General features: G+C 41.8%; 1 protein-coding gene across 1 annotated transcript; it reads right to left on the bottom strand.

Annotated features, from left to right (window-relative positions):
- Positions 1–844: 844 nt before the first annotated feature.
- Positions 845–7,184, bottom strand: DUSP19 (dual specificity phosphatase 19). Its single transcript, XM_055811907.1, has 4 exons — positions 6,895–7,184; positions 6,704–6,750; positions 5,532–5,684; positions 845–1,555 (listed from the first exon to the last, which is right to left on the bottom strand). Exons 1-4 carry the CDS (start codon positions 7,112–7,114, stop codon positions 1,334–1,336), a joined length of 642 nt encoding a protein of 213 aa, XP_055667882.1. The 5' UTR covers positions 7,115–7,184; the 3' UTR covers positions 845–1,333.
- Positions 7,185–20,551: the final 13,367 nt, after the last annotated feature.

Raw genomic sequence — 20,551 nt, 5'->3', positions numbered from 1 at the left:
CACACCCCGGTGGGAAAGAACCGGCGTGGCCTAGATGATTCCCCACAACTCGTGGACCCGCCCCGGCACAGCCTGCCCCCCCGGGAGAAGGCCGCCAGCCCTTCCCGCCCGCGGCCCAGCGGGAGGCGCCGTGACCAGCTCGGCCACGGGCGGGCGGTGGCCACAGCGCAGCAGCGGGGAGCGGGACGGTGGCCCAGGCCTCGCGTTGGCATGAGCAGCGACCGCTGAGCACAAGGCACTGTGCGGTTCACACGCCGCGCCGTGCTGCGCTTCGAACTGGTGTGGACACAAACGCGCACCTGAAACCAAACCTTTGAAATCATTTCAGCACAAAATTTATCCAAACACAGTATTCTTTTTATTTTGTTGATATTAACATATCAAACCGCTTAAAACTGGTGCGAAGACCACAGAAAATACTATTAAAATCTTTTGCAGTTTTGTGGTTGGTTTGGTGGGTTTTTTTAAACATGCCCAAGACCTGTCAGGAGGGTCAAAATTACCTATTCTACGACATCTGTTCTTTACAGGTGATGTGGAATGGAGTGAGCAACTGAGGACTGGGTGCAATGATAGGACAGTAGCAGCAAGTCTGAGATAGATTGTTATAAACATGTTTCATATCTCCATCAAAATGATCTACAAAAAAAACCTCAAACAAACACCAACCTCATAGGCTGGTTCCAGCACTTTGGAAACATCATGTTAGTGCACTTCAAATCACTACTGGATGAGAAACAGTAAAAAGCATGAAGCATTAAAGCATCCTACACATTTTGAGCATCCTCAAAAGACCATCTGTTGTCATTTCAAAAAATATTTAATGGCTGGCTAGCCCGCAAAATTCAATAAAATCCTCTTTAGTTGCAATATGAATTTAAAATCCAGTACCAAGGTACTTTATTATATGAACATTTTATTACCTAGGTTTTAAAACCAACTGGAATACATAATGTGGTTTAGTATTAAACAGGGCAACTTAACTCATTTTATTTCCTTTCTCTATTGCCTGCATTTTCTGATGGTTCAAAAAAAAAAAAAAACAAAACCCCAACAACCAGTTCTGGGTTTTTTTCTCTAGCATTTTAAGGAAAATTGAACTTTTATGTTTTTATTAGCATTCTAGGAAGAGCTTCTTCCTGGGCAAAATCATCTCTGAAGTCAGTGGAATACCATTTGGCCTGAAAAAAAGGGGGTCAAAGAAGGGTAAGAAAAAAGTATGTAAAGACTTTAAGATGCACATGTGAAAGGGGACTGCAAAATGACGGATTACAGTATATCCAACATCTGTTACTGTATAGTCAAAACAGATTGTTTCACTTCTCCCTTTTGATCAGTCGTGATCATTTATGCTTCCATTTGCCTTTATGTTCTGTTCTTGGTACTTGTGAAGCTGCTCCATAAAGCCAGGATTTGGACAAGCCGCGGGCCTTGCATTTTTCACCAAGGAAAAGGCTCTAGCAAAACTCAGTCCTTCTGAATTCATTAGAAAACCTGTGACTACTGCCGCTGCACGGGAGACTCCTGCATTACAGTGGACCAGTACCACACCATCCTTCAAGAAACAAATGGAACATTAAGTCAGGATATTCATTAAATAGATAGTAACAAGTACTAGAAACCTTATATAAAAATCTGTTAAGACTTATTAAAAGCTCCTTGATGAGTTCCAAGCAAATATTTACACATACAAGTGACTCCAAACACAGATATACAAGCCCAAATTAAGTATTTTTTGAACCAAGGCCACTTCATAGTTATCAAATACTTGAAACCTAATTCATACCTTAGAACTAAAAAACATTCCTCTGTCCCTTTCCCCAAGACAGCAGCCCCCTCACGTAAAAAACAAATCACAGATGTCTGAAATGCTAAGATATCTGATCTAATTGGCTGCCAATTTTAAAATAGATTTTATTTCAAATATGGCAAGGAATTTACTTGACTGTATCTTGTTACCAGGTTAAAAACATAACAAGGCAGCAAACAGCTAGGCACAGAGGCAGATTTTAGAACATCTTGGAATTTCAGTCACGCGTTTCTTGCATGCTATGGAGTTCTTCCATGAAGATTTTGGATAAGCAGGATCATGCACAGAAACAGAAAAAACAGAAAAGAGACCACATGATTTGCAATAAACGTCTACTTCCCCATCACAGTGCTGACACAACTGTAGTGGCTGATACAACTACAGTCCCTTAACTGGGGACTAAGGTGCAAAACCCGAAACTACCGAAACTCGCATAAAGTCACAACTGTTTCTCCTGGGTTTTAAATTCATGCTTATCCTCAATTATCTGTAAAAGTAATGGTTTTATCCTACCTAAACATTTCCCACACAATCTTTGAAACCTGAATGACTCTTTAAACAAACACTGCAAGTTTCATTAAGAAATAACAGGCATGAGTTAACACAGAGACAACTAGACAACCTAGTGTGAGCCAACATTTGCAAGGCCCAGGCTTCACGATCCTGTTGTGTTTGTACATCAGGCTATGACTCAAGGCTTAGTCTAAACTGTCTGCCAAATGCCACTTTCACACACCCAAAAAAAAAAACCAACCCAAAACAACCACAAAATCAAACCCCTAGCATCTACATGTTCTGAATAAAGATATTGATACATGACACAATGTGCTGAATGAGTTTATTCTAGATATAAACAGCCCGCTCTGTCTGCCCTAGCAGGTGCAAATTATTCAATGGGCATTTTACTCGGACAAAAAAGAAGAGCTCATAACCACCAGGGTTCCTTTCCAGGAACTTGATGGTTTATGTTACAGACCCAGGAGTTGCATTTATCCAGTGTATTAATAAACACGCAGAGCAGAAAATGGTTCCTGCTCCAAAAATCTTCCAGTTTAAATAATAAGACAAAGTGGTATGGAATTGAGTGTAATTATCCTTGTTGAAGAAATGCCAAGCTGAGACAAGAAGAATGACTTGCTCAAGTTAACACAAGATTATGACAGAGCTAGGAACTGAATCTAAGCTCCTGCATCCCAGCACAATCAACCACAATACCACCCTTTTTTGCAATGAAAATCACATCCACTTTGCATTTGCCTGCTGAGAATTGTACTCTTCATTCCCTTTCTCACATTCGGAGGGGCATGCCTCCTCATCACACAGACTAGGCAGAGTGGAAAGCAGATTTGTACATGTATTTCAACTCCCTGAGGAAGTGCCAGTGGTGACCTGTAAATCCACTACCTCCTTTATAATAATGACATCAAAATTATTACATTGAAAATATTTATGCCACTGCTAATAAAGCAGTTGCTGAAGCTTATTCACTGTAGATCTGGAGTAGTTTTTACTGATTCAGTGGGAGTTATTTTAGACATAATGTACCATAACCAAGATCAGTATCTAGCAGTGGCAGTGAGGGTAAAAAAAACAAGCATTGGAAGCAGTTCTTTTTTCTTTGTGCAGTTCATGCTTTATTTTCTTCTTTCACATTTATGCATTTCTTTTTTTAATGACAGTTCTGTTGTACATTGCTAAAAATTACAGAGTGATATCCATGGAATAGAACTGAAAATTGCTGGACATGAATGAACATGGGCAATAACACTAAACCAAATTTAATCGTAAGGACATTTAGCTTTCCTTGCTAAATCCCATCGTTGCTTTATACAGAGATTCATTTGGCATGCTACTTCTTAACTGATTTTGTATATAGATATGAATACAGAATAAAAGTGAGAAACTGACTGCAGATAGGACATTAATCTCTATTTACCAAGAACTTCTTCCTCTGATCCTGACAGCCTATTTTACTTTGCAGTGGTGCCAGGGCTTTTTCTTTAGGAGGGACAGAGGGAGCAATAAGGAGAGATATTCATGAAAATGGATCCCTGGAAAGGCAGTATTTTAAAGTTTTTCTAATTAAATATGAAACAGAACAATAAAAAAAAAATCCCTCATTCATAGCACTATGATCTGATATGGGTCACCTAACATGTCACGGAAAATCTGCCTGCCAATTTGGAGCCTAGAAGAAAAGGTGAGCTCTGATCAGTATCAGAATTTGTACTATGGCATCTACAGACTTAGGCAGTTACAGTTTTAGAAAAGTCAATCCTGCTACAAGTACCAGCTGGCATGACTTACTGAACAGTGCAAGCTTTACTTGCATTCTCTAATTCAAGTGCTCTCATACTTCTCCATTAAGTTAATCACGTTCTAGTAATAATTTCTCATATATCACACTCTCTCACCAGTGAGCATCTCTCCCTCCCCCATGTTAGGGCATGAAACTAGTATCTTTTTGTGATTACTTAAGCAGAATAATAATTTGTGATACAATTTATCATAAGCTCTTTTAGCGCTACTTTAACAAAGCAAATAAAGTACTTCAAACCTTCCAGAGCTCTGTCTCCGCACACTACTATCACATGCTTCACGAAATGATCCTGAAGAACATCTCTTCCATCAATCACCTGCTCTTTCACCCAACTCTCCTATTAGAAAACTATAAATTCTGCTGTAAAAGTTTTCAGAATTCCCTAGCTTACAAAACAGTAACTGGAACATGAACACCAGAGGCAGAAAGCTACACGATGCAGTTATGAATGGCAAGTCTCATTTAGAAATTAAGTGGAAACCGTAACTAGAAACCTTGAAAAGGTCATTAAGCGACAACGCGTATCACATACCTCATAAATGATAAATGAGAGAAGGAAAGAACACTGTGTGACACAAAGAAAGCTGGGGCAAGATTATCTTCTTTTATCCCAATCTACATAAATAATGAATATAGTAGATATGGTGGAATAGCGTGCAATAAGGTCCAAGCAACGGTTGTCGTAAATTACACAGTAAGCCTGAACTTAATAAATATGAGTCAGGGATGGTCTTGGTTACAGACAAATCTGCCAAACGACCCCAGAAGGAGTCCCCTCACCCTATTTCCTATGTTGCATCTTTTTCAGGATTTTGTTAGCAGTTAAATCACAAGTTGGCTCCAAGACTAGTAACACATTCTCTTGACAGTCTTGGTACGTAATTGTGTGTGAATTCATGTCTCAATGTGTTTCATCTTCAATAGACAACCAAGGAAAAGCACAAGGATGGCGGATGACTGCTGACAAACCACACAGATCTGTAAAAGCCCCGTTAGGCTTGCTTCTAATCCAGAACAACATCCCCAGTGGATAAAGTACAGAAAGTAAAGTTTCTCCTTTCCCCTCTGTCAGATGTAGTGACTTGGACTCACAAAAGGATTTCTTTAGATAAAGTCAGCTCCTAGTCCAACTGTATTAAAGAAGAACTTCTCTAAGACACGTAAGACAGTCATTCTGAAAAAACAACGTTGCAGGGAATGGGGATTAACAGCAGCACCATGTCTCTAGAAATGCTTAGAAATTGCTTGGATTGTCTATCTAAAATTGGAAAAGGCAATGGCAAAACTATTCATTTGGTACCATGCTTTCTTTTGACAAAAAAAGCTGCTTTAGATTTTAAAGTAGTGTAATAAATAATCTAAACAGGATAACTACTAACATTAATTATTGATAAACCATACCTGGATCTTGGCTTTCTCAATAAACTCAAAACATTCTGGGAAATAGGAGGTGATGTCAGTTTCTGGGAGGTCCAGAATAGAAATGGTCTTGTATATAAAGTCATCGAGGAAGGCATTTTGGACTCCATATGCCACATTTAGAACATGAGTAACCTAAGGAAAAAAAAAAAAAAAGGGGAGGGGGGCCAGAAAAAGACAATTTCTGAAGACAGCAAGCAAAATGAGCAGTAGTAGCAACAGTAAATTATTCTTTAGGCATACACAGACCGTACCTTCCAGAACAGCAGCGTTCAGTTGTACATATGTACGCTGTTTATGGTATACTTTTCTCCAAGCAAAGTTTCAATGCATGTTAAAATATACTGTGATAAAATTCAGTTTCCTTGATTTTTTTTGTGAGGAAAAGATCTGTGCTTAACCAAACACAAACTAAATTAAGGATTTTCAACAGAAAAAGGAGTCGTCAGCACACAGATGGAAAATAAAAGAGAAAGCTATAGGAATAAGAGCACAGACCACACAAAAATCGCCCAAATTTCAACCCTGCCCTAACCCATCAGCTTAATCTTTCTTCTACTGAGTTATTAGTACCATCTACTGCAGCAGAAGGATTTCAAAGTAAACTATACCTGCGCTTGGCAGGTGAGACCACCTCTAGCCTCCTGCCCTCTTGCTCAGCCCAGGCTATGGCCAGGTTGTGGGTTATTGTAATTTACAGCGAAATGACATTTATGTGGCCCCAGATGCCGGCCTAGTGCCCCACTGCCCTGCAGGAGCACCGCTGCCCCAAGGCCTTATCGCCCCACTACTGTAACACAGAAGAGTGAAAAGACCAAAGCTCGGGGCAGACTTCGGGCTGCTGCTTTGCCTCGTGTGTCCCACCCACCCGCACTGGGCATGGCGGCCTGATGCTGCTCCCATTCCAAAAGGGCGACACACACGGCACAGCGTGGGACCTGTCCCATCGACGCCTCCACACCAGCCCCCGGCTGGCAGCACCCCAGCTTCTCCCGAAGGCCACCGGCATCCGCCCCTCTGCAAACGGAGCTGCTTCTAACACCGCCAAGGTGATACAATTTTCCTGAAGTTACTCGGGACTATTCCAGCCTTTTTTAGAAGAACTCCACCAGCCACACTGCGCCAGGTGCACTCCGATCTCCGTGTCACCTCACCTTATACTTTTTCATCGTCTCCAGGTCGTGAGCAGCATCCTGCGACCCTGAGGAGAGAGGGGGCCCAGTTGCTACGCCAAGCGGGCTGCCCCGCTGCAGCCAGGCCCCCGACGCCCCCAGGGCCCCCTCCGGCACCCGGCGCCCGGTCCCCCGCCCCCCCGGTCCTCCCAGCGGCCCCCGGCCCCGCTCACCCAGCAGCAGCCAGGGTTTCACGACGCCGACCTGGAGGTCGGCGCTCAGGTCCTGCACGAAGCCGCCGCCGGGCGCCGCCTCCGCCTCCTCCTCCACCTGCAGGCAGGCGCCGCGCCACGTCTCGATGATCCTCTTGCCCGTCAGCGTCGTCACGCGGGTGCGCTGCCTCCGCAGGTTGGCCCGGGAGAAGCTGCGGATCTCCTGGGTGAGGGAGTGCATCGCCCGGCGCCGCCGCTCGCCCGCGACTGACGGCAAGGCCCGCCGGCGCCCCGCCCCTCCGCCCGGCGCCCCGCCCCTCCGCCCGGCGCCCCGCCCCTCCGCCCGGCGCCCCGGCGCCCCGCCCCTCCGCCCGGCGCCCCGGCGCCCCGCCCCTCCGCCCGGCGCCCCGGCGCCCCGCCCCTCCGCCCGGCGCCCCGGCGCCCCGCCCCTCCGCCCGGCGCCCCGGCGCCCCGCCCCTCCGCCCGGCGCCCCGCCCTTCCCCGCCCTTCCGCCCGGCGCCCCGCCCCTCTGTAGGCCGAGGGCCAGCGCCCTTATTGGCTGCCGGGCCCTCGGGGCGGAGCCTCGGCGCGCGGGGCCGGGACGCGCGGGGCCGTCTCATCTCCGCGCTGAGGGGGCGTGAGGCGGCGGCTGGGCGCAGGCGCGGGGGCACGGCGGGGCTTGTCTCGCCCGGCTTCATTATGGGCGGCGGGGACCGGGCCGGCCTCACTGGGGTGGGCACCGTGGCCTCCTACCCGCTGTGCTTGGCCCCCGGGGCCACCGCTGCGAGAAGTGACTCCCTGCGAGGCGTCCAGCTCGCTCTGGGCTCTGTAGCGGGGCCAGTCACAGGGGGTTTGCCAGTGCTTTGCTTTTAGTACTGTAAGCCTGTCAGAAAGTTTTGGGTTCACCTAAAAATTTGGTGGTGGGTTGGTTGTTGTTTTTTTCTAACTAGTATTTGTGGGGCTTTGGTCTGGCAGCGAACAATGCAGCAGTCTAATTAAAGCAGCCTTTCAACTGTCAATGCCTGTTTATTAGGTAAGTGCGGCTGTTTTGAAAACCCAATCACGCAGCAATGCCTGTCTGAGTGTAATTAGGCCTTGCTTCATGGGAAAACACTTAGAAAATACTTGAATTAAGTATTTCCCCCCCCCCCCACACACACACACCCTCCCTCCGGAACCTCTGGGCTAGTGGCCAAAGGCTAAACAAAATCATCTTCTTAAATTTACCAAAGAGGCTACGTAGGAAGAAAAGGGAGGCAAGGTGAGACTGGTTTCCCTTATTCACAATCCCCTCAATGCCTGTGTGCTCGTGTTCTCTACAGAGTACTATTTGTAGTGTTCCACAAAAGTGAAATTTTTGTTTGTGCAGTTAAATGGTAATACCATTAACTTAAATTGTGCCAAACATACATTTCAGGGCATTTTCAACAATCCACCATGCCGGTTTGTAAAATAAGGATGCATTATTACGGTACTTCCCCTCTCGATGTTACAATATTTCTCAAAGCTGTGCTGGCAGGATGTGATGACTCTGAAAAGATCCTTCTGATAGTTCCCTAGAACGCAGTACAGAACAGTGGCAACTCAGTTCCACGTAAAGAGGTCTACAAATGCCCTGTCAATTCAAGAAACAGAGAATGGTGTTAGGGACTGCAAGAGCATAAGTTATTTCTGGGAATGCCAGAGGCAATCTCCTGATAGGAATTAGACGTAAACCCAAGTTCATCTGAAAAAGGCAGAACACCCCCCACACCATCTGGAAAAGCAAGATTCTAAACCAAGAGATAAGATCAAGGAAGATGCTTAGGGCAGGGAGAGGAAGAGAATAGGGATTTGGGCTGGATCAGGGATCAAGGTAGCAAAGATGCCAAACAGAACGCTGCAGGACAAAACATAATTCTCATAATGCTCAGCAATTGCTTTCTGCAACAAAAATTAAATTTCGAATACAAGTAGGAGGTTTTGTAATATTCTGCATGGTGGATGTGTATTCAGTAGCCTCTCTGAAAGTGGACTGTGACTCACAGCAGTTAATAACAATGTAGAAGTTGATTCATTCATTTTTGTTAAGGTCTACTCCATAATTTTGATGCAATTAATAACAAGAAAGCAATGGAAAGCTTTAAGCTAGCAATTTCATAGTGTTTCATGGCTGTTTTTCAAGCTGCATTGGCTTGCTGCAGCTGCCGCTGTGAAAGACCAAGAACAGTACGGTATCCAGCAAGAATGCGGAGAGCCTCATGCCTCAGGAAATTGGCAAAGCCTGAGCAAAATTTGCTTGCAGTCCAGACCCAGAAGCCTGCCCTTAGAATAGCAAGGCTGTAGGATGTGCTTTGTAACCAACTTCTGCCCCATACAAGTATGGAGCTTGCTGTGTAGGCGTTTGCAAGACTAAACTGTGACAGATCTGTAAGATACTTGCAACTAAACTTAATAATACAACTACATGTTGTTCCTTAACCTCTGAGGAAGAGCCTGCAAGATGTGCGGACACAGAAAAGCAGCTGATGCCAAAGTATTCAAGTCATTTTCTGCTAGGAATGTTTATCATTGTTATAAATAGCTTAAACACCAGAGGTCACTACTGGACATAAAATCTGTATTATTGCTACCTCTCTGAAATCCAAATATTCCCCAGGTGTTTATATGCAGAATTAGTATATTATTATGTAATTAGAGTGTCCATATCATAAGCATTAGATCTAGCCCGAGTATTCACAGATACTAGTTTTTGTAATACAGGCGTTTACATGCTGCTGTCAAGTTGTTTGTACTTTCCATTCCAAGACAGAATTGTGACATTAGAGTTTAAAATTGGGATCTCAGTTCACAGATGAACACTCCCTCTTGCATGCTTTGCTGAGGGTAGAAGACTTCTCCAAATATATGGTAGGAGCAGGATGCTCTCTCCGCTTCATTGGTTGAATGCATTTATGGTATTGCTGGATCTTCAGGTCTTGAATAAGCTACCTACAAATGCAAATGTAGTAGAATTTTATATCTTTTTTAAGTTCATGGTTCTTCTGTTTTGTCTGTCTAGAAATTCAGCAGAACCTGTTCTAGTGGGTATTAACCAAGAAATGTGTAACACAGACACTAATTATTACAGAAAACTGCTTGTACATATTCAGAAAGCTCATACGATGATACGTCATCTCTGTTGTATTTGTTTCCTTCCACTGTTCATTTTAGTCTAGGTACTGCCTGTATTTATCAATGCAAAAGAGCTACCTTCTATCAGAGAAATGATAACCAGACATTCCAGACAGGTAAATCTGAGAAACCAGCCTTGCATTCCGAAAAATGCGTATGTTAAAGGGTTGAACTTGATTGTAAAATGCACCAAAAATTGAGAGATGATTGCTTATGTTAGTGATTTACCTGAAGCGGAGGATCAAACCCTAATTAGTACACTAATTGCATCATGTTTCAAACTGCAATAACCAGATGACTTTGAGGAGTAAGAGAAACTGGGCAAAAATCAAAATATTATCAACTAATATCTAACCAATAATACAAGCCTCTGCTGCAGACTGTACATTCATTAATTGAAAATAACTGAGAAGTTGAAAATAACTGTGTGCACCAGTTGGTCACAGGATGACTGTGAATCACGAATGTAGTGTGGTAATGAGAAAAGCAAGTGTGACCATGGAATGCATCAGGAGTTATTTAAAATAGAAAGAGGGAAATAATAATGCTATTGTATGAAGTTCTAATAAGCTTTTTTGGAAGTGTATTGCACTATTTGGCAATGACTGTATTCAAGATGATCTCATACTTGAAACAAGTGCAAAGAATAGCTTAAATCTGAAATTGCCCTATGTAGGTTAGGCTGTCATCAAAGCACACCGTGGTATTTGGGCCCCTTGGGACTGACAGCTCCACATCCATACTGACTTGAGCGGGAGAAGCCCCCTGGCATAGTAACTATTTCACCACCATTTGCGCCAACACACATGCAAGCACTTCTAGCAATGGCTTCTCTGCCTCAGGCACTCCAGAACGGTGAGCCCCACACAGCGTGGAGGCTCATACATGATGCAGAGTCTCCGTTTCATCTTTGCGAAGTTGTCGATGCATGATGCCTACTCCTGCTGTCTCTCCTGTTGCTGAAGAAGAGAGCAATTTGGAGGCACGAGCTCAGGATCATTCAGACCCTAAACAACAGGGTAAGATGGTACATGGGAGGATGGCAGGAACATGACATGCTCATGCTTCCCTTCAGAGGCATTTGCTCTGACATGAGTCTGTGCTCCATGCCATTTCCCTCACATAGAGAGGATCTGGCTGAGAGACAACCGCTTATTTATTCTCATCCATTTGTTTTCCATGCTTTAGACTTGTCTACATCTGGTAGGCATGGAAAGAATATTCTGGAACAAAACTAGAGTACCAGCAAAGTGAAAGGGAGATTGATGGAAAATGGCTTGTCCTCTTCCCCAGCCTGGCTGTGTACCTTGTCCCATATCCTGAATCTGGATGCAGGTATTATACCTCTTTCATCCTGGTATCCAGTAACATGCCTGGAAAATCTATCTTAAGTGGGATCCTGACTGGAAGTGAAACATATGACCTTAAAAAAATACCAAAGTGTAGACAAAATCTTGAAATGGCATTTCTGGAGAAGAATGAATTTGTAGCAAGGACTCTTCTGGAACTGAATATAGTGAAGAGTGAAAAGTCCGCAAGGATTCTCAGTTTTGTGTACTGAGATCACTGCATCGCTGAGGTGAGACATAGAGGCTGAAGAAACTAAGCTTGCCAACTATTGTAGGGTTTGGTGTTTTCTTCCATGATAGCAGGAATAAGGGGTAAAGGCAGGGGCAGATTATTAAGCATTTTAGAAGTGTTGCGGTACTAGCTGGTCTAAATGGGGAAAGTTATGGGAAGCAGGGCCATGCTGAAGGCTGCATTCAGCAAGTTATCAAAACAAAAAGTTGACAGGGCACTCCTGCACATATTGCTGCAGTTACACACACTGTAGCCTGGTTGTTAGTGAGCCAAGCTTTAGTGTAAGGTGTTAGTTTGTTTCTGGATTTCTGGCTCTGCCAATTTTAACACATTAGAAGCGCTAGACCCTATTGGCTAAACAATGTGCAGTTACTTGTTTGTGAGAATGGGGTGAGGCCAGAGGTGCTGGGAGTCTCCTTGAAATTTTTTTAAGCTTTGGTTCTGCATAATTGTGGTGCTCATTTACTGCTGCAGAGGGTTTCCCATGGTAAGGGGTAGTATATATCCTAAGCATGCCTTTACATATCCTCTCTTCCTGTACCCCTTTAGCATACAAATCAAAACATCCATTAAAGCTATGCTTCTTGGGTATGCCACATCATTCTTGACCAGCTTTACCTATGTTGTGTTTCTTCAGGTGAAAGCAGAGGATGCATCTTGGTCCAGCCTGGAAAGAGCTGGTTCCTCAAGTCTTTGAGTCTGTAGCCTGGGAGACTGAGTTGGCCATCTGCCTCTGCCAGCATGCATATGAAAGCCCAGTCCCCACTGCAAAAGACTGTGAGCAATCAGGGGCCCGGTGGTTGTTCCTAATAATATTAGTAATTCTGTGGACCTCCACCAAACACTACCTTCTATCCCTGGACTGAAGGGTAGCCAGCTTCACTTCATGCTATTTATTTATTTCAAGCAGCATTGCATGCTGGTTCTTCTAAAGCTAGTCTGAACCAGTAGTGTTTTCACTGGCATATCTCTTCATATTGCTGCAGGGAAATTTCCCCAGAAGCAAAGCCGTGCTCATAACCAAAGGCATGGCCCTACAAACACTTAGCAGGGCATTTCTCTGCTCTCACCACGCTTTGTGAGCAATCTATGCAAATGAGCAGCCTGACTCACTGATCTAAAGATGTATATTTTTAGAGTGTGTGATGGATTATGCTGAATAATGAGCACTGAGGAACAGAGTAGAATGCAAAGCTGAAATGTTTAATGGCCATAGAGAGTATCCCTGGGGACGTGTTGGGGTGAGGAGTCTGGCACAACTCCTGTTTGCGTTACGTAAGTAGGATCTGAATTCCAGCCCCCATTGCGCTCAGGTGTCTCTTCTCCAGGAGCACTTTGACTTGCTTCAGTGCAGTCATGTGTGAGCGAAGAGGTCGATATAGCTATAGATATGAAGCTTGGTGTAAAACTGGGTATGTCAGCTCAGTAGCAGAGACACAGGCAAAGTTAATCAGGGGAAGGAACAGTCTATTAGGAAGCTACAAAAATGTGACCCACTTTAACAAAAATGTAGACGCATGAAACTCCTTCGATTCCAGCTGGCTGCTCTGCCGAGGAGTGCTGGTTAACTATACAGCTAGCACAGACCATCAGTCACCAAGGCAGTTGTTCTCCACCATTTGTGTGTTATTTCATTTTAAGAATACCTTCACTTCAGAGAAGTTAACTTTGCCATACGGCCTGAAAAGAACCTGTAAGGGTCGAGACCTTCAAAAAGAAAAGAGAAAATCAAAGCTTTTCCAGAGAAATGATGTTAACATAGGTGAGTTTCTCTAATGTTTTCAAGTCCTTTGAAACCTGAAGCATGGATTTCTTTCTCCATTTTAGGGGGTGGGGGTGAAGTAAAAGGTAAAGATAAAATTATGATTTTTCAGTGGCTAACCATTAGGACTACTCACAATTTGGCTTATATCAGAACACTTAAAACAGCAATTTTCACTGCGCAGTTCAGCTTCTAGCAGCCTAGTTCTGCATAAATGCAATTAATCTGTCTCCCAACCTTCCTGTTTTTCTACAGGTTTCTTTCAGTGGTCATTCAAAGACATGAAAGCTACTTTAGAAAAAAAGTCCCTAGAAGTCTCTCTTACAGCAAAGTCCAAGCCTACAGCTGGAAAAGTTAAAATTAAAGAAGGAAAAATCAAAGTTCATTTCAGAGTTCTTGTAGCATCTTACGTGTAGCTTTTGCTTATGTGTAGCTTCCACAGGCATAATAAAATATTAATGTTACGATTTGTACCCGGATGCATAGCAAGTTTTTCTGGTTCAAAGAGTTCAAGAAGGAAACCATTATAGCTTCTAGTCAGGATCATAAACCGAATGCAGTAGGAGAATTATTTTGTGGGTTAGCTTAGTCAGACATGGAAGTAGGACCTATTCTTACTGTTCACCATGAAGCGATGCCTTCTGTAAGTAGGGGTTAAGGTGAGGTGGAATATGCGTAAGCATAGCATTTCACTTCCTGCAAAAAAAAATATTTGGAGAATATGGTTCCTCTGCATGCCCTTTTCTTGCCTTAGCACATTGCTAATGCTGCATTGTGCTTGCATGCTTGTGTGTGGGAAGAAGTTCCCTGCAGGCAGGGAAGGAATATTAAGCTATCTGTGCCCTATCTTGTTCTACATCTATAGCTTGATCCATCCAGCCTAGAGCTTCCTAATAACTTCCGTCCCACTAACAAGGAGAGATCTAATTTTCCTTTCCCTCTCAAAATACAAATAACTCAGGTAGGACCTGGCCTATGTTATTTCTTCAAATTCCTATATGCAAGACACAGTTAAGCTAAGTGAGCTTTTGCTACAGAACCCAAAAAGTTTGCATGCCTTCAGAAGGCGATGGACATATTCATAGAAAAGGAGTAGATCAACAGGTATTAAACGCAAGACACTGTCTCTGGCTCCCGAAGTCCCAGAGCCACAAACTGTTGGAGTCTGGGAGTACATTCTGCAGCAGCAGTGGTACACGCTTGTCTGTTCTCACACTCTTCCTTAGTGCTCTGTCCTTGGATAGAGACAGGATACTGAGCTGGATGGGCTTTTAGTCTGACCAACTTCCTACGTTTTTGTTTTCTTTCTGGTCAAGTGAATAATTAAAATGAGTAAACTTAGCATTATAGAATTTAAAAATTCCATAAAATAGAATTTAAAAATTCCATAAAATTGCTTCATAATTTAATTACATAAAATCCCTGACCCTAGAGGCTATATCTGTGACCTGTAAGAAAATGCAAATTGCAGGCAGCAAAGTAAAGCCTTACTGGTCGACAGTGTTGATGGGATAAAAGCTATGATCATAACTAAGTTTATAATGTGATATTGTACGTCGGCAAAGAAAGCAATACTGCTGGGATTTATTTTTTGCTGTCAGGACGGGGATAGATGCATCTAGCAATACCTGGGGGATAGCTAAAGGTATTTGAAAACCAGGGCTTCAAAAACAAGAAGAGAACTGATAACTGAAAGACGTTCCTAGAAAAAGAGGTAACATCCTGGAATATACGCATATGCACACACACACCCAGAAAAAACTAATGATTTTTGGTATACTGCAGAGTCAAAGAATGACCAAGATTGACCTACACTGTCTCTTAGTGTTTGATATTTTTCTTTTATTCTTCAATAAGCAGAAAGAGTGAAAGGTCAGGGTTTTTTAACTATGTCTTCTCTTTGAGTATTTCAGTAAAGAGAAAATATAGAATCATCTTGCTGAAACTCACAAGTTACTCCTAACTTTATCTTATTTAATCATTACTTTTAAAGTAGCCAAAGCTTCCATTCTGTTTTCTTATTAAAATACTTGACTATTTTGGGTTTTTTTATGGAATTCATTTTTACATTTAGACCATAAATTAAGTTCAAAATGACATAGCAAAGTTTTCTGGTTTACTTCAGAAACTACATATAATTCATTTAGACTAATGGTAGAAAATCACAAATTTGGATGTCAATGTGAATACATTTGATGTAATTAATTTACTACTTTGATAACATCTTAATTAAGAACATTTCTTACCTTTGGGACTCTCTTGTCAGAACAAGTCATGACCAGCATTTCCCTTTCTTCCTTTTCCCCTGACATGTTTTAACCACACTTTCAAAATCACCAAAAGCTTACTGAATAACACTGTCCTTGAACATGAAAGACTTCTGTTCCATTTTAATTGTCAGGTTAAATGTCCTACCAAAAAGGCTGTTTAGTATTTAGAGTACCAGTCAATGACTTTTTGTGAGTAACACTGAGAGTTCTTGACTTTGCCTTAATTTTAAACCTTCACAAGTTTTCATAATAAATATTATTATATTCCACCATAAAAGATGGAATAGCTGTTTTCTGTCCAACCCTAAACAATGAGCTTCACTAATTCAAGCAGATGAAATCTTTGATGTTACTTTGCTAATAGTAACTTTGTTACTGGAATATAATTCAGCCAGTTGAACAAGAGATTACTTCTGACCTGAGCACTATCTATGAAGGGAAAAGATTTTCCTGGAGTAGAGACTATTATTTTCTTGTGAGTAGCACATGCTGAATCATTAACACTTTCATTATCAATGTCACAAAATATTGCAGGGAAAACAAAACCAAAACCCAGCCTTGGAAGATATGTGTAATGAGTTATACCTATAAACCCAACTTTTTTCAAACATGTTAAAAGGTGTTTAGGGGGACATCCTTTTAAAAAAAAAGACTTACAAACCCCCGAACACTATAAGAACAAAACCTCTGAAAATTTTACCACCAAAGAAGAAATGTATGTGAAAAGCTCTAAATGCAGTAGAAGTAATCTACGTAAGGAGATCCAGTAGGAGTAATTGGTATATATTTATATTTAATGATTTTATCACCTTTTAGACATAAAATTGTGTTTGTATTATTTCACATCCTGCTTTATAACTTTAAAGAGTACTACTTCAATTGAAAAGATATTTAAAAATACACAAAGCATTAGTTGTTCAACTAATCTATACAATCAAATTCTTTGATACTTAGTCCTCTACTTCAGTGAAGGCAATCATGCAGTGTTTCCCTAGGGAACAAATCATTAGAAAATAAGTACTTTTGAAGTACTTATACTCCCTGTAGTAAAATTAGCATACCTGGTTTGCCCATAAGCAAAATTCTCTGCATCTTATTTCAAAAAAGAGCTGAAGGCTCTTCGAATGGCAAATGTTAAGAGGCAGAGTTATCCCGTCTCTTTTTCCAAATGAGGTAAATTTGAAGTTATGACCACATAAAATTTTATTGTAGCAATCTTAATAACCACTGAACTTTAATTCTGAGCTACTATTATTTAAGTATAAGCACTCCTCATTGTTCACAACCTTATTGTGTCTCTCCACACATAGCGATTCACACTGCATACTGGAGATAGACTTTTCTCATATTTATCACAGTATTGTTTCCATTTCTGATTTAAGTTGTATATTTCTGTGTTATGTGAAACAACTCTTTATGGTTTTGTATACACTGAAATGATTCATATTTATTTGTCAAATGGAGAAAACACTACAGATGGAAATATGGAAGATAACTGCAGTAGGTTTTCACAATTTTTTACCCGTTCGATCGTAGCTCATGGGTGTGATGATTTGGGTGATGCTTGTGTCATCCTTCTCCACTAGCTTGCTTTTCTCCACATGTTTTATCTATAAAAATCTACAGTTGGACTGTTCTGTCATATGTAAACCTCAAACTTTTAAAGGGAACATTTATCTTGATTTTTACTGTGATCAGTATTCAAGATCCCTACTGACTGGTTAATGTGATTCCTAGAAACAGTGGGGGAAACCCTTTCATTCTTTAGGTGTTCCCTGGGCAAAATTTTCCTCCCCTATATGTAGAGTAACTTTAAGGCAGAAGGCTTCTTTCTTATCCTTTTCTGGATAGACCGTAAAAGCCATCATATTTAAAGAGGTACGTGCTACTCCCCTGGATTCTCATGAGGGAAGGGAAAGAAAGAGAGGAAACAGAGAAACCTCTAATAGGTTATTTTTGTGCGTTTGTAACTGTAGCTACACATTAGTGCCTGGTGCTACCCTATTTATCTAGGACAGAAGAAGTGAGTAACAGAGGCTAAAGAAAGTAGGTCAAAGCACACCAGCTTGCATGTGCCTGCCAAAGAAGGCTCTGTAGGTGGATCAAGATACTGAAAAATGTGGGGCCAACGGAAGCCCTGCAATTTTCCTGTGTGCTAGACTGCCTTGATGGGTCCTGTCTGGCTAGCTGGCATCTGTATTCCAGCACCCTTTCGCACAACTTTCTGATGACATCCCAGTTTCAAAGAGGACAGAGGTCATTCTTTGCAAACTGATCACTTGTGATTTATTCTGGTCAGTGGGAAGTTAGCATAGGCTAACTCATCTTTATGGTAAAGATTTGCAAGCATTAGTCATGCTGTCTCTAGTGGCCTCACAGACATCTGAGAGATCACTGTTGCTGCTGCTTGACTCTTCAGCCTGTAAGGAAACTGCAAATAAAATGCCCCTTCTAATCTAGCTGGACTCCTACTCCAGTGCCCTTTCTGATTTCAGTGTTTACCAGGATGTTTTTTAAAGCTGGTGATGTAACTCCTGCCTAGAAACCCAACCTAAGGTCTACACCCATATCAGTCCAAAACCTTACTTTAGATGGGTGACTCATTCCAACAGCCCTCCTAAGCTTTGTTTGATAGCCAGCGAGAAAACTCTTTAAATAATTTGCTCAATGGTTTCTGTAAGAGTTAACTGTAATCCTAATTCTGAAACTAGACAACTGGATCTAACCTACCAACTTGATTTCATCTTTGTTCTAAAAGTGATCAGTGCTTCAGGCTGAAACAAGCCTAATCTTGGACCACCAATACTTTCTAAGCTCATTCTGTTTAGCCATGCTGGTAGCTCACATGTAACCAATTTTCTTCCTGTTGTCGCACACTTTCATAGCCACCAGGCTGACATTAGATTTGCCAGTTAAGCATTACTGGTTAGTCATGGACCTGGGACTCACTGAGGAAGCTCTCAAATGTTGGTAATGACCTGCTTCTCTACTGATTGAGGCTCATTCGCATAGCGTTGGACTAGAAGTTCTGGAGCAGGCTCATCATCCTTGTCCCTCCAGTATGAGCAGAAATGCTCCTGTATTCTCAAACTGGCAGGTTTCTGCAGAGCATGAGAGAATAGCTGCCACAGGATTCATCATCTGTTTCAAACTGGCTTTGCACATCTCTTTGTGTCCTCCCCATCCAATGTTCCCGTTCTTTTAAGTTCAAAGGCCTGGTATCTCTGAGCAACTGCTGTATGTCATGTAACAACCTTGGCTAGAAGGACTCGGAGACATGCACAAAATTGAACAGAGAGCTGGCACACATATGAACTTCATGTTAATGACAGAAAAGATTATAATAATGTCCAAATACCTGCAAAGAGAGGAAAAAAAGAGAACATGGGAAATTGCAGACATGTTGGCTTCATGATAGATTAAATAATGAAAAAGGTTTGGATTAATCAAGAAAATTATAGATTAAAATACAATGAATCTCTCAGCTTGGTTTAGTGAGGATGATAGATCTTTTGAACCTGTTTTTCAGATAAGATTAAAAGCCTGTCTGATAAAGGCAACTGTGTTTGTTCAATGCTATTTATTATTTTTATAGGTGATCTAAACAATAGTATAGCCTTTGAGTGGTAAAGTTGCCAGCCTTTGTGCCTTTACATGCAAATTTAACAATGTGATAAATATATATGTATTATTTTTTAATAAATACTGTGGCATGACCCAAATAATTGGGATTATGATGACCATTTAAAAATTCTGGTCTGTTCAAATAAGAGTTTGGTTTTATGTTTTGCATTCTTTCTACTTGAAAAGGAAATATTGAATGAAACGAGTCTGTAAAAGTTGCTTCTTGGCTTCTGTTGGCCACCTGGGCCCAAGTTGTGCAGTGGACTGTGCCAGATCACTCATGGGCAGCGCAGCTCCCGATGGCTGCCGCTTCACTGAAACTCCTGGTCATGGAGTTTTGAATAGTCTCCAGGTCAGAAGATGTTAAACCAAGGAAAAAAAAATGCAGACAGGAAAGGAAATATATATCTCTATAAATACTTCTACAGAAATGTAAGTTAGAAGTTTACCAAAGACTTAGGTGGCAATACAGTCTACTCTGCAGTAGTAAATTGTCCATTACATGTTCTAAAGTAGCAATGCTAGAAAAATATATATACCCTTCACATGCTTCACTGGACACCAGGTGGAGTTGTTATATGTGGAGCTACTTGGTAATTACTCTTTTGAAGCTTCTCAAACATCATTTTCGTTACTGCCCGAAAGCCCCACAGAGAACAGCACAATCAAACCCTGAACTGAACAGAAAATTGACTTCAAAAGGACCAGACCTGAGCTCAAATCAAGTCCAAAGTGCTATTAGAAACTTGCCCTAAACTCGTATTTTCAGACTAAATAAAGTAAGTTGTTTAAATGTTAATCATTAATAAATCATCAAGGAAATAGTAGTTGTGTTTTTAAAAATAGTTGTTAGCCTTACTCTTCCCTTCATTTAATTTCGCCACACCTGTAAGAGCTATGCCATTACTGACAAAGCTTGTATTTCCACTTTATTGTTATGCCTGCTGCCAGATTGGTGAACCCAGATTGTACAATGCAGACATTTTTATAATTTAATATGCCATAAATCTTCCTGCTGAAAACCTATACATCTTCCTGAAGTTTCTAAAGTTGCAGCAATAGTAGTATGACAACATAACCCTGCTGCTGCTAAAAGTGATGACAAAACTGTTGACTACTGAAGTATATGCATTCACATTTACCAAGTTTGATCTTGGTGACATCTGCTTTCTGTTATCATGGTTTCTCCATTCACATATAGCAAAGGTTTCCAGGCTTTTTGATGTGGTTTCTGTGAAATCTTAACCTTTCAGCTACACCGTATCTTCCCTAGATGTGCACATTTTCT

The sequence above is a fragment of the Falco peregrinus genome, chromosome 8, assembly GCF_023634155.1.
Source record: "Falco peregrinus isolate bFalPer1 chromosome 8, bFalPer1.pri, whole genome shotgun sequence".
Lineage (NCBI taxonomy): Eukaryota > Metazoa > Chordata > Aves > Falconiformes > Falconidae > Falco > Falco peregrinus.
Note: the sequence above shows the minus strand (reverse complement) of the source record. Positions and strands in the feature narration are given on the sequence as shown.